The following is a 13644-nucleotide window of genomic DNA, read 5'->3' on the forward strand; positions in this document are numbered from 1 at the left end:
ACCTTTCAAATGATACCCCACACGACATATTTAACGCCGAACGTTTTGGCTCCTTATTTGATCCATCATACTGTTTGTAAATTTATTAAATGTCTTGTAACTTTTGAACACTAAGTCTGATTTTGATAAAATATTTGGCAAATTTGTTCAAAATTTAATAGCCTATAATATAGTATACATTACAATGCTCTACAGCAGGCATCGGCAACCTACGGCACGCGTGCCAGGCTTGGCACGCGAAGGGATTCTGAATGGCACGCTACAAAGGAATTAGGAAAATCGCAAATATATCGAGACGAAGTGATTTTTAAATAAGAGAAAATGTTGAAAATAAGAGAGAAAGTTTGATTATAATGTGGTTCGCTAATTTCATGAAAATCTGCGCGAAGGTTGATTGAGACCGCATTCGGAGTAAAAGGGATGAAACATGTGCAGTGCCGAGTAGTTATCGAAGCGGCCTTCACGAAGCTGAATGTTGGAGTATCACTCGCTCCCCCTCTTTCTCGTTTATCAACTGCGAGTGCTGCGCACCATTTGCTTGTGTGCTTGTGCGGTGGGCTTAAACTTGCGCAGTTAAACTTGCAATTCGTTTGGTCGCTACTTTTCGTTCTAACTTTTTTTGTGAAGACTTGTATCTTATTGATTTTATATTTGTTATAATTCATTCGTATTTAATCAAATGGAGAGTAAGAAACAAAAATTAGATGTTCGCGGTTTTCAAGACTGTTGGACGAATGAATATGGATTTATACAACAAAAGGATCGTGCTGTATGTGCGATATGCCGCGAAAGTGTAGTATGCCGCACGTCAAGTGTACAAAGACATTTCCAAACCAAACATCAGTCCACATTTAATAGCAACGATGAGAAATGTGAAACTATAAAGAAAGCTGTTTCTTGTTATAAGAAACAAATAACTTTTTTTTGTGGAATGACTGGAACGAAGGCTAAAGCGACAGAATGCAGCTTCGCAATTGCTCATTGCATAGCTGCCAAAGGCAAACCCTTTACAGATGGAGAATATATAAAGGAAATTTTTATAAAAAGTGCTGAAAAGTTGTTTAGCGATTTACCTAACCAACAAACCATATTATCCCGAATTCAAGAAATACCGGCTTCTGCGCGAACAATTGAAAGAAGAATAACTGAAATGGCAGACAATGTAACAACAAAACAGAATGCTGGATTACAAGAAGCTGTTTCATTTAGTGTTGCTGTTGATGAAAGTACCGACGTAAATGATATTGCGCGGCTTGCGGTATTTGCACGGTATTGTAATAAAGATCAAGTTTATGAAGAATTGTGTACTTTGATTCCTCTGTATGGGACAACTAAGGGGGAGGATATTCTTTCTTCATTCATAAGTTATTTTGACAGCAAGAACATTAATGTCAAAAAAATATTTTCTGTAACTACTGACGGCGCAGCTGCAATGATTGGCAAAGATAGAGGATTTGTCAAACTTCTTGAAAATCATATTGGACATAAAATATTGAACTTCCATTGTATAATACACCAGGAAAGTTTAGTTGCCAAAATTTCGTCACAGCGCTTAATTCCTGTAATGAACACTGTTGTTAAAATAGTTAATTTTATAGTGTCTCGCTCTTCACTAACACACAGACAATTTAAATCTCTTTTAGAAGAAATGGAAAGTGAATATGTTGACCTTCCCTCATACAGCCATGTTCGTTGGCTTAGTCGGGGAAATGTCTTAAATAAGTTTGTGTCATGTCTGGAACCCATCAAAGTTTTTCTTAACGAAAAGGAACAACATTTCCCCGAATTGAACGATGAAGAATGGTTAGGCAAATTAATGTTTCTGACCGATGTAACAAATCATCAAAATGAATTAAACTTGAAATTGCAAGGAAAGCGCCAAACGGTGCTCGAATTATTTGAATATTGGACAGCATTTGCGTCAAAATTAAATATATTTTTACGTGATATTAACACGAGCACCTACAAATACTTTCCAAATGTGAGAGCGCTTGCAAATGAATCGACCGTAAACAACAATGAACTCAAAACCTACGTTGAAGCACTTAAAGATGAATTTTGCAAAAGATGCAAAGATTTTGAAGCTTATGTGCCTATATTTTCCTTCCTCATACAGCCAGATTTAGATTCATCAACAATACCGTTCGATTGTCCAATTTTCGAGTGGATGAATGTTGATAATTTAGAAATGGAAATTATCGAACTAACATCGTCAGAATTATGGAAAACAAAATTTAAAGAACTACGAAAAAATCTAGAAGATGACTCTATAGAAAAATCGACGGTCATATTAAATTGTTGGATGTCATTGCCGGAAAGATTTATTTGTTTAAAGAAAATTGCATGCGCTCTCCTTTCAGCTTTTGGTTCCACATATCTTTGTGAACAAATTTTTTCACACATGAAAAATATTTTGAGTTCACAAAGAAGTCGTTTAACAACTGAACATTCAGAATCATGTGTGAAATTAAAAGTAACAAATTATACCCCGGATATTGAATTGTTAAGCAAAAATGTACAGGGACAAGGTTCACATTAAAATTGTTTAGTTTATGTTAGAATTGTAGGTTATTTGTTAATAAATATGTTTAAAAGATAAATTTGGTTTTAATTCATCTCTCCTAGAACCTAATTATATATTTCAGAATCAGGGGCGTAACTACCGCCGTATCAGCCATATCAGCCCCAAGCCAGAGGGGCCCCCAACGTCCGTAAGCAAATATTAATAATAAAAAAATTATTTCATAAAAATCGAATTAATCGTGAAAAATTTGTTCAGTGAAATTTAATTTCATTAAGAGAAATGTAAAATTATTGTTTTAAAGTGTATTTTTCCGGGCCATGGGGGCCCAACCAGCCCAAATATTAATAGAATCTTACGAATTTTTATCTTATTTTACAAATAACAAAAGTTAAAATAATCATGAAAACTTCCTTGCAACTAAATTTAATTTCGAATAAAACATGAGCGTGTAAAATGTAAAAATATAAAGAGAGTTGCGATTGCGATAGAATAGAAAACTAGCATTTTATTAAGTCATTTTGTGCAAATTAAAAAATTAAAATAAATTCAGCAGTTTGCTAAATGTCTCGAAAAATTATCAAAGGAATGGAGCGTAAACGACTGTTTTCAAAAACAAAAGGCAAAGTATAGCAACCCGTAATCTTGTTTCAAACTCAACATATACTATTGCTAAATATACATATTAATTTCTGAAATTAAACAAAGTACAGAGACTTCGACTCAATTAGTATATTCGAATAATTACAACTTGAGTAATTTAGCAAAAACACCTGTCTTCATGAAACTTTCGTCTAAATACAGTAAGATCATCTCTGTTAATTTTTATAACCAATTGTAAACACTCGAAAAATATGTCTAAAATATGAAATTCAATATTTATTATATCGCTGTCAAAATTCAATACTTTTGCTTAAATTTTTCCCGAAGTAATTTTTGCATACAATTTACCCAGTTTCAACCGCAAATGCTGAAAAAAGTTTTTCAAAAATAAAACTGATACAAAATTAGCTAATTAGTTGTAAGTCTTAGGAAACTTTGCTTGTATTTCCCGATATGTGTAAATAATCGACACAATCAATAAGAATTTAGATTTAATCCAAATTTTTTGATTTTTTAAAAGAAAAAGAGGTCCGGGGGATATAATCCGAACAGTTCTTGATTTTGAAACGAGGGCGAAAATTTTAGCACTCTTCTCCTAATTTCGAGAAATCGGCTCAGCCTATCGTTGTAAACAAACATTTTCTGGCAAAAAAATTTAAACATTTCTTTCAGGAAGTTAAATACTTCTATGATACACAAACAGCACTCAGATCATTATTGTTCATAGAAGCAGAAACTTTATCCCCAAAAAAATTTTGATACGGGGCCCCGCCAATGCACGCTACGTCCTTGTTCAGAATTAAGGCGGCACTCTGAATCATATTGGTACAGTGGCTTGGCACACCACAGTTAAAAGGTTGCCGACCCCTGCTCTACAGCAACCAGGTATACTTTAAAATCATAATTAAAAAGAAAAATCCAAAATCAAATTCATATTTGAATTCGGTACGTCGAGACCTTTCAAATGATACATGAAAATTAATTTGTAGTTAATTAATTATGACGATTGATTAATTTGTAATTTTGTTAAGTGATTACTTAATAAAAATGCTGTATATTTAATTACAAATTATTTATTCATAAAATAATTCTGTTCAAATATACACACTAATAAGTGCATCAGATAGACATTTTCACTGTACACACCCTACAAACCTACAAACGATTACAAAATCAATAAACTGGTGTAGTGTGGCTTATCCAACAGATAAAAAATATATAAAAGGGACTCTACTTAACCAAAACTGTTCCTAATAACCCCTACACACCCTACAAATTTCATCACAACTAAAAAATCAATAAGTAGAGTCCACATCCAACAGTTTTACAAAATGGTAACAACCACCTTGACATCAGCCCTGCGTCCTATGAACATATTCTGTTCAATCCTAGGTTTCTATCACATACGTCCATCCCGCATCCTTAACCACCAAAAAACCAACATCCTGGACGTCCTCGAAACCCTACGATGTCTTTTTATGATCTACTTCTACACTCACTGGTCAATAGACGCCCTAAAAACCTACATTGGCGAATTTTTGGCGTCCTACGCCAACTTGGAGGGAAGGATTAAATCTATAACCCACATCGTGGACCACTTAGCCGTAAGCGCTGTGTATATATATATATATATATATATATATATATATATGATAAAACTGTTTCTTGGACATCCATCCAGTAATTAAAAACAGTTTTATTGAAAGAAAATGTTTTTATTCAGAGAACATACGTTTCGGGTCTTAATTTGACCCATCTTCAGTGCATACAAATAAATTTGAAAAACACAAAATTGCACGAAAAAATAAATATGAAATAAAAAATTGATAAAACGTCGAGTTATGATAAATTTTAAAAAATTGTAAAATTAAAATAAATATGTTTTATTATAAAAAAGCTTATTCCAAATGAACATGTTGTCAGCTTGGAGTATGTGTTACGTGTAAAATGTGTGCGTACGTGTTTGCGGAAAATAGTGGAAACTGTATCGTCATTGGATGAGAAAACGGTCCTTTACAATATATATTTAACAAATTTGTTAAATTGGTTAGATTTATGTTTTTTTTTGACATGTTTTTATTTATTAACTTCCCGTAGGGTAAGTTATAGTAATCGTCCAAAAATCGAAATCAAAAATTTTTACATTTCTCGACGTTTTGAAGGTTTTTGAACATTTTGGCATACTTCAGAAAAAATGGATGTGTGTGTGTGTGTGTGTGTGTGTGTGTGTGTGTGTGTTTTGTATGTCCGCTTTTTTTCGTCCACGTTTTCGGGCGCACGGATCAACCGATTTGAATGGTTTAAAAAACATTCGATTCCTATTGATAGGGAGATGTGCTGATTAGTTTTTGGCAAAGGCAGGTCCAGCCGTTACGGAGATATGGAGCAAAGAGTGCAAAAAATAGAAAGCGAATTTTTGAGAGAACGGATCAACCGATTTAAATGGTTTAAAAAACATTCGATTCCTATTGATAGGGAGATGTGCTGATTAGTTTTTGGCAAAGGTAGGCCCAGAGGTTTCGGAGTTACAGAGCTAAATTTAAAAAAAATGGCTGTTTTTGAGAGAACTAAGCGTCCGATTTAAATGATTCAAAGAACTTTCTGCTTTTTTCAACAAAACAATTGATTTTGGAAAAAAAATTTTTTGATTCTAATTTTTTTTCAAAAAAATTTTTTTGTAATTTTGGACTAAAAATTCAAAAAATCACCCAAGCTAAGCACAGTCTAAGCGCCACTCTGGTACAAATGTTTACCCAAGTGCGTTTAGACTGTTTGTGTACTGGAGCACTTTTCCAATTTTGTGAAAATTATTGAAAAATGTGAAAATGCCGCCAAGCTGAGCACAGTATAAGTGAAAATATCGCACAGAATTATTTGCAAATGCGTTTAGACTGTGACTATGCTGGAGCACTTTTTCAATTTTGTGGAAATTTGGCAACTATTTTTTTTTTTTGAAATTTGATTCGAAATGAAATGACGATTGTTAATGTTCTGGAGGTGATAAATTGATTTATTCATAATTAACTTTCCGTAGGGTAAGTTATAGTAATCGCACAAAAATCGAAAATGAAAATTTTTATATAACTTTACGTTTCAAAGGTTTCTGAATATATTGGCATACCTTAGAGAAAATTGATGTATGTGTGTGTATGTGTGTGTGTGCGTGCATTTGTGTGTGTTCAGATACAAATTTTCGTCGACGATTTCGGGAATCGGGATGAAGCAATTTGAATAATTCAAAAACATTTTACTTGCATTATCAAGATGAAGATTTGATGAAATTTTTATGAAATTAGGTCTAGCGGTTTCGGAGATCTAGTAAAAAAAGTAAAAAAAAATAACATTTGGCGGTCAACAATAATCATTAGACATTAGACATATGCACATCAAATTATCAGATATTTTATAGAGATTTTAACAATGAGTATACATTTTGTTAACATTCCTATGGGTTCCGTACCAATGCTTATGCGTTAGACAGCGACGCGGCGCTTACGCGCTTCGATATTTAGTCTCTATGCATTAAAGCAGTACGATTGCTTTGAAAAAAAGTTCAGAATTTCCAAAATATTTCAAAATAAATTTTTCAACAAAAAGTAAGTTTTTGTCAAAAATTTATATAGTTCCTCAAAAATCTATTTTTTTTAGAGTAAATTTTTTTAAAAAATGTTAATCTTTTCAAAAAAAAAAATAATTTTTGGTACGGGAAGTTCCAGCAATTTGCCTTAAGGCACGATGCCATGCGCCCCACTAGTTTTTGTCTGTAATTATGTATTTTTTATATTGTTTTAAATTGTAACCCTGAGCAAACTGAATTTTTCTGTAGAAATCTACAGAAAAAGGACTCTACTGACGAGCGAACTCGAACTAGAATGATAAAAGGGACTCTACTGACGAGCAAACAGTCAAGAAATCTAAGGAAAAACGACTCTACTAACGAGCAAACTCAATCTAAAATTAAAAAAGAGACTCTACTGGCGAGCAAACTGAATATAAAAAACTAAAGAAAAAGGACTCTACTGACAAGCAAACTGAATATAGAAATCTACAGAAAAGGACTCTACTGACGAGCAAACTTAATTCTGGTTAAAAAATATAAATGGGACTCTACTGACGAGAAAGTTTATATAACTTTGATCAAAATGAAAGCGACTTTACTGACGAGCAAACTAAATCTAGAATTAAGAAAGGGACTCTACTGACGAGCAAACTTAATTTCGGCCAAAAAAATATAAAAGAGGCTCTACTGACGAGCAAACTTGGACTAGAATTTAAAAACGGACTCTACTGACGAGCTAACTTAATCCAAAATTACAAAAATGGACTCTACTGACGAGCAAGCTTAATTTAGAATTTAGAAAGGACTCTACTGACGAGCACACTTGGACTAAAGTTAATAAAGGGACTCTATTAACGAGCAAAGTGAATCTAGAATTAAGAAAGGGAGTCTACTGACAAGCAAACTAATCTAGAATTATAAAAAGAATTCTACTGACGAGCAAACTTAATTCTGGTTAAAAAATATAAAAAGGACTCTACTGACGAGAAAGTTTATATAACTTTGATCAAAATAAAAGGGACTTTACTGACGAGCAAACTAAATCTAAAATTGAAAAAAGGAACTCTACTGACGAGCAAACTTAATCTAGAATTAAAAAAGGGACTCTACTGACAAGTAAATTTAATCTAGAAATCTACAAAAAAGGACTCTACTCATGAGCATAATTAATCTACAGTTAAAAAAGGTACTCTACTGACGAGCGAACTTAATTTTGGTAAAAAAATATAGAAGTGACTCTACTGACAAGCAAACTGAATATAGAAATTTAAAGTAAAGGACCCTACTGACAAGCAAACTAATCTAGAAATAAAAAGGGACTCTACTGACTAGCAAACTAATCTAGAATCAAAAAAGGGACTCTACTTACGAGCAAACTTAATCTAGAAATCTACAAAAACTACAATATCAACAATAAAAAGGGACTCTACTGACAATGATCCGTTAAGTTGCCCTAAAATCTATATAATTTTTCGAATCTTTCACAATTCTCCACCTAATCGAACAGATCTCTAAAGATCTACAAGATCTATGTAGATCTCTAAAGATCTTTTAGCATTTGAATTAGAATGAAATAAAGGGATAAAAAGTATCCTATGTGTTTCTCCTGGTTCTAAACTACGTCCCTCACAATTTTCGGCTAAATCGGTTCAGCCGTTCGTGAGGTATAAGTGTTCTAACTAACACGATTCTATTTTATATATATATATATATATATATATATATATATATATATATAATGAGGTTTTGGATGGATATAGTAATAAGGTAAAAGTGCAATTATTATTATTAAGGGACTCTACTGACTAGCAAACTAATCTTGAATTAAAAAAGGACTCTGCTGACGAGCAAACCTAATTCTGGTCAAAAAATATAAAAGGGACTGTACTGACGAGCAAACTGATTCCAAAAATTTTAAGCAAAAGGACTCTACTGACGAGCAAATTTAATCTTTAATTTAAAAAGGGACTCCACTGATGAGCAAACTTAATCCAAAATTACAAAAAGGACTCTACTGACAAGCAAGCTTAATTTAGAATTAAAAAAGGAACTTTACTGACAAACAAACTGAATCCAGAAATCAAACGTAAAAAAGAACTCTACTGACGAGCAAACTTGATCCAAAATTTAAAAGAAAAGAACTTTAACGGCGAGCAAACTTAATTTTGGTCAAAAAAATATAAAAGGGACTCTACTGACGAGCAAATTTAATCTAGAATATAAAAAAGACTCTACTGACGAGCTAATTTAATCTAGAATTTAAAAAGAGACTCTACTGACGACCAAATTCAATCCAAAATTACAAAAAGGACTCTACCGACGAGCAAACTTGAACTAGAATTTAAAAAGAGACTCTACTGACGAGCAAACTTAATCTAGAATATAAAAAAGACTCTACTGACGAGCAAAAGCTAAAATATATAAAAAGGGACTTGACTGACGAGCAGACGAGTATTTCAGTTTGCTCGTCAGTTCATATAATGCAAAATATAGTTTGCTTGTCAGTAGAGTCCTTTTTATTATCATGTCTGGTAAAATACAATTGATGATGAAAAATACTAAATACAATAAAAATTCAAAAAATTACCCAGGCTAAGCACAGTCTAAGCGCCACTCCGGTACAAATGTTATTGCAAATGCGTTTAGACTGTTTATGTACTGGAACACTATTACAATTTTGTGAAAACGAAAACTATTGAAAAATGTGAAAATGGCACCAACCTAAGCACAGTATAAGTGAAAATGTCGCACAGAATTGTTTGCAAATGCGTTTAGACGGTGACTAGGCGGGAGCACTTTTTCAATTTTGTGCAAATTAGCCAAACTATTTTATTTGAAATTGAATTCGAAATGAAATGACGTTTGTTAATGTTCCAGGAAATAAATTAATTTATGATTTACTTTTAATTAGCTCAGATATAACAAACAAGATAATGCAAAACTAATGAAAGTTACAGAGTATTTGTAATACCACGTTTAAAATTTCTCGAATATTTCATTACGGTACGGGAAGTTCCAGCAATTTGCCTTAAGGCACGATGCCATACATCACTAGTTGTTTTTATAATACCCCATTGTATATAGCATACAAACAACACATCCTTATACACTAAAAGTTTTAATATTTTTGATTCTCTAGAAATTGTTTAGAATATACCTTACTTGGCAAAATAACGTTTGCCGGGTCAGCTAGTATACATATAAATCTATTTCCGTCTGTTCTAGGTTTTGGGTATTTTAGGTGCAGAATTGGTGCATCACCCTAAATTTGTGAAAATTTACCAGAATTTGCAAAAGATTGACCAAAAGTTACCCCAGGATCCGAATTATGGTAGATTGCGCATTGGTGTGCTGGTTATGTTTTGGGGGACTTGTGTAGCGATTCGTTCTTTGGAAATTGAGCATTTTGGAAATTTTTGGAACACTTGGAGATATCATTCGGCGTTTTTTATTTTTAGCAATTATGGCGTCGGAAAGATTCCCAAATTGTTCGCCATGAAGTTTTTGGTGGTTTGTTTTGTGATCTGGCAAAGGTTTAGGAGGATTAATGGGGTTTTGGATGGATATGGTGATAAAGTAAGTATATATATATTAGTGCAATTATTGGTATGTAAATTATTATATAGGAAACTTAATTCTGGTCGAAAAATATAAAAGGGACTCTACTGACGAGCAAACTTAAATGACATTCTTAAAAATAAGAAAGGGACTCTATTGACGAGCATACTTGAATGACATCTTTAAAAATAAGAAAGGGACTCTACTGACGAACAAACTTAAATGACATTTTTAAAAATAAGAAAAGGACTCTAGTGACGAGCATACTGAATCCAAAAATTCAAAGAAAAAGGACTCTACTGACGAGCAAATTTAATTTTGATTAAAAAAAAAACTCTACTGACGAGCAAACTTAATTATCGTAAAAAAATATAAAAGGGACTTTACTGACGAGCAAACTTAATTTTAGTCAAAAAAAATATAAAAGGGACTCTACTGACGAGCAAACTTAATTTTGGTAACAAAAATATAAAAGGGACTCTACTGACGAGCAAATTTAATTTAAAATTGAGAAGAGGGACTCTACTGACGAGCAAACTTGAACTAGAATTAAAAAAAGGACTCTGCTGACGAGCAAATAAAATCTAGAATTAAAAAAGGGACTCTACTGACGAGCAAACTTAATTTAAAATTAAAAAGGGACTCTACTGACGAGCAAACTTAATTTAAAATTAAAAAAGGGACTCTACTGACAAGCAAACTGAAACAGAATTAAAAAAGGACTCTACTGACGAGCAGACTTAATTTAGAATTAAAAAAGGGAATCTACTGAGGATCAAACTTAATTTAAAATTAAAAAAGGGACTCTACTGACGAGCAAGCTTAATCTAGAATTAAAAAAGGACTCTACTGACGAGTAGACTAAATCTAGAATTAAAAAAGGGGACTCTACTGACAAGCAAACTGAATCTAGAATTAAAAAGGGACTCTATTGACGTGCAACCTGAATCCAAAAATTAAAAAAAAGGAATTATTATTAAAATTCTTATTTTATTTCAGGAAAACTACGATGATGTTACTAAAGAAGTTGATGCAATAAAATTAAGTTGCAAACTCCACGCCAAACTAAGTGCAGTTGTCAAAAGTTTTAATAAATTATACAACGTCCCAATATTAATGTAAGTAAACCATTATTTACATATATTGATAACATCAATTTCTCTAAAACATCTTTTAAAAAATCTACAAGGCAAGTTATTTAACATTTTTAATCCCAGCTCCATGTCTAACACAAATTAGAAAGGGATGCATATAGCGTTTTGCACGTTGTTAGACAGAGAAGGAATGATAACTGTCGATAACCCACTAATAAAATCATAATTAAAATAAAAAATCCAAAGTCAATATTATATTTGAATTCAGTTCGGCGAGACCTTTCAAATGATACCCCACATGACATATTTAGCTAGACAACGTTTTGGACTCTTATTTGACCCATCAGACCGTTTGTAAATATATAAAACGTGTTGTAACTTTTGAACGGTAAATGCGATCTTGATGAAATATTCGGCAAATTTGTACAGAATTAAATAATGTATAATATAGTCTACATCAGAAAGCCTTACAGCAACCAGGAACTTTAAAATCCCAGTTAAAATAAAAAATCAATCAAAGTCGATTTCATATTTGAATTCAGTCCGTCAAGACCTTTCAAATGATACCCCACACGACATATTTAACGCCAAACGTTTTGACCCCTTATTTGATCCATCATACTGTTTGTGAATTTATAAAATGTCTCGTAACTTTTGAACGGTAAATCCGATTTTGATGTAATATTCGGCAAATTTGTTCAAAATTTAATAGTATATGATATAATGTACATTACAATACCCTACAGCAACTCGGTATACTTTAAAATCTTAATTAAAATAAAAAATCGAGCTATTTTTGTATTATTTTCTGTGTCCCAAGGTTCTGCCTAACGGCCTTCGCCAACGGCGTTCTAGAAATGTTCAGCTTTTTTCAAAAAACCTGCTATCAGCACAAAGTCGATTTAAAAAATTTGGTGTTCGTTGGCAATAATTTATTGGTCACCATGCTACCGGCAATTTTGGTGTCAATTTCCAGCTACTGTATAAAAATTGAAGCCTCCAAAACTGCTGGAAAACTTCATAAAGTGCGAAACAAAGACGATGAACGAATCAGGAATATGGTAAATAAAATTCAGAAAGTTTGAGGGCTAGAAAGTTTTACTTCAATTTTATTTTATAATTTTTCTTTAGATCCAAATTGGGTCCTTGCAGTTGTTTCACGAAAATGTGGTTTTGACTGCTGGAGGTTTGTTTGAACTTGGGCCAACTTTTTTGCACGCGGTAAGAAATTTTTTTTGTAACAAATTTTGGCCCAGGATTTTTGAAAAAAATATTTTTTTTAGGTTTTGGCGGCATCTGTGTCTTATTTTGTGATTACGATCCAGTTGGACCCTTCTTGGCAAGATTAGAACTGAAGACAAAAGTAATAGTTGCTGATAATATATTTTGTGGCAGTTATTATAATTTATATTTCTTATTTAATTATGATTTTAAAGTATATCGAATTACTGTAGGGCATTGTGATGTAAACAACTGTATAGACAATTAAATTTTGAACAAATTTGCCGAATATTTCTTCAAAATCAGATCAACCGTTCAAAAGTTACATGACATTTTATAAATTTACAAACAGTGCGATGGATCAAATGAGGGGTCAAAACGTTTCGCGTCAAATATGTCGTGTGGGGTATCATTTGAAAGGTCTCGATGAACTGAATTCAAATATACTAATGACTTTGATTGATATTCAATTTCATTAAAATTTTAAAGTACCTAAAGTGCTGTAGGACATTCTGATGTTAGACAATATTATACGTTATTTAATTCTGTACAAATTTGCCGAATATTCTGAAAAAATCAGACTTACCGTTCAAAAGTTACAACACATTTAATATATTTACAAACAGTATGATGGATCAAATGAGGGGTCAAAACGTTTCGTGTCAAATATGTCATGTGGGGTATCATTTGAAAGGTCTCGACTTGTAGAATACTATAGTGCAACACTTAAATATATTTAAAAATTTGGTAGTTTTTAAAGAATAAACTGCAAAATCACCAGCCAAATATAATTCACTTTACCAATTACAAGTGTTATAACAAAAAAACATTTACAAACTATTTACAACCCCATAAACAACTAAACAAATCCACTGCAAATTTCCCAAATTTGTCAAATTTGCCGAATTTGCAAATTGTGCTCGCCTTCGGGTCTGCATCGTCTGCAGATGATATTTTCTCAAAATCTGCAATTCGTGGTACTTGTATTTCTGCAAAAGTTGTGCTGCAGTTTTGAATCCTGCAAAGGTTTCCTGAACAAGGGGAAGAATGTCCTTTCGTCGGAATTCGAATCCTCGGCCTGTTTTTTT

The 13644-nt window shown here is 32.5% G+C and overlaps 2 protein-coding genes across 2 annotated transcripts; both read left to right on the forward strand.

Annotated features, from left to right (window-relative positions):
- The first annotated feature begins 679 nt into the window (after positions 1 to 679).
- On the forward strand, positions 680 to 3683 carry LOC113386455 (general transcription factor II-I repeat domain-containing protein 2B-like). Its single transcript, XM_026624235.1, has 2 exons — positions 680 to 2284; positions 3645 to 3683. The coding sequence occupies exons 1-2, from the start codon at positions 680 to 682 to the stop codon at positions 3681 to 3683; spliced, it is 1644 nt and encodes a 547-aa protein (XP_026480020.1).
- A 6456-nt stretch (positions 3684 to 10139) lies between these two features.
- LOC113387051 (putative gustatory receptor 28b) lies at positions 10140 to 12709 on the forward strand. The gene is made up of 5 exons (XM_026624805.1): positions 10140 to 10259; positions 11241 to 11359; positions 12156 to 12396; positions 12467 to 12556; positions 12619 to 12709. The coding sequence occupies exons 1-5, from the start codon at positions 10179 to 10181 to the stop codon at positions 12682 to 12684; spliced, it is 597 nt and encodes a 198-aa protein (XP_026480590.1). The 5' UTR covers positions 10140 to 10178; the 3' UTR covers positions 12685 to 12709.
- Positions 12710 to 13644: the final 935 nt, after the last annotated feature.

Source organism: Ctenocephalides felis, unplaced genomic scaffold (genome assembly GCF_003426905.1).
Source record: "Ctenocephalides felis isolate EL2017-DRISC unplaced genomic scaffold, ASM342690v1 CF-g0.4_SCAFFOLD_03571, whole genome shotgun sequence".
Classification (NCBI taxonomy): Eukaryota; Metazoa; Arthropoda; class Insecta; order Siphonaptera; family Pulicidae; genus Ctenocephalides; species Ctenocephalides felis.

What these genes read in the sequence shown, in the direction of transcription:
- LOC113386455 (XM_026624235.1), top strand. Translation starts at nt 680, where the DNA reads ATGGAGAGTAAGAAACAAAAATTAGATGTTCGCGGTTTTCAAGACTGT. An exon ending in ACTCTATAGAAAAATCGACG is followed by an intron (nt 2,285 to 3,644) that starts GTCATATTAAAT and finishes ATTTTTTAAAAG; the next exon opens with AAAAAGAGGTCCGGGGGATA.
- LOC113387051 (XM_026624805.1), top strand. Translation starts at nt 10,179, where the DNA reads ATGAAGTTTTTGGTGGTTTGTTTTGTGATCTGGCAAAGGTTTAGGAGG. An exon ending in TGGATGGATATGGTGATAAA is followed by an intron (nt 10,260 to 11,240) that starts GTAAGTATATAT and finishes ATTTTATTTCAG; the next exon opens with GAAAACTACGATGATGTTAC. An exon ending in ATGAACGAATCAGGAATATG is followed by an intron (nt 12,397 to 12,466) that starts GTAAATAAAATT and finishes ATTTTTCTTTAG; the next exon opens with ATCCAAATTGGGTCCTTGCA.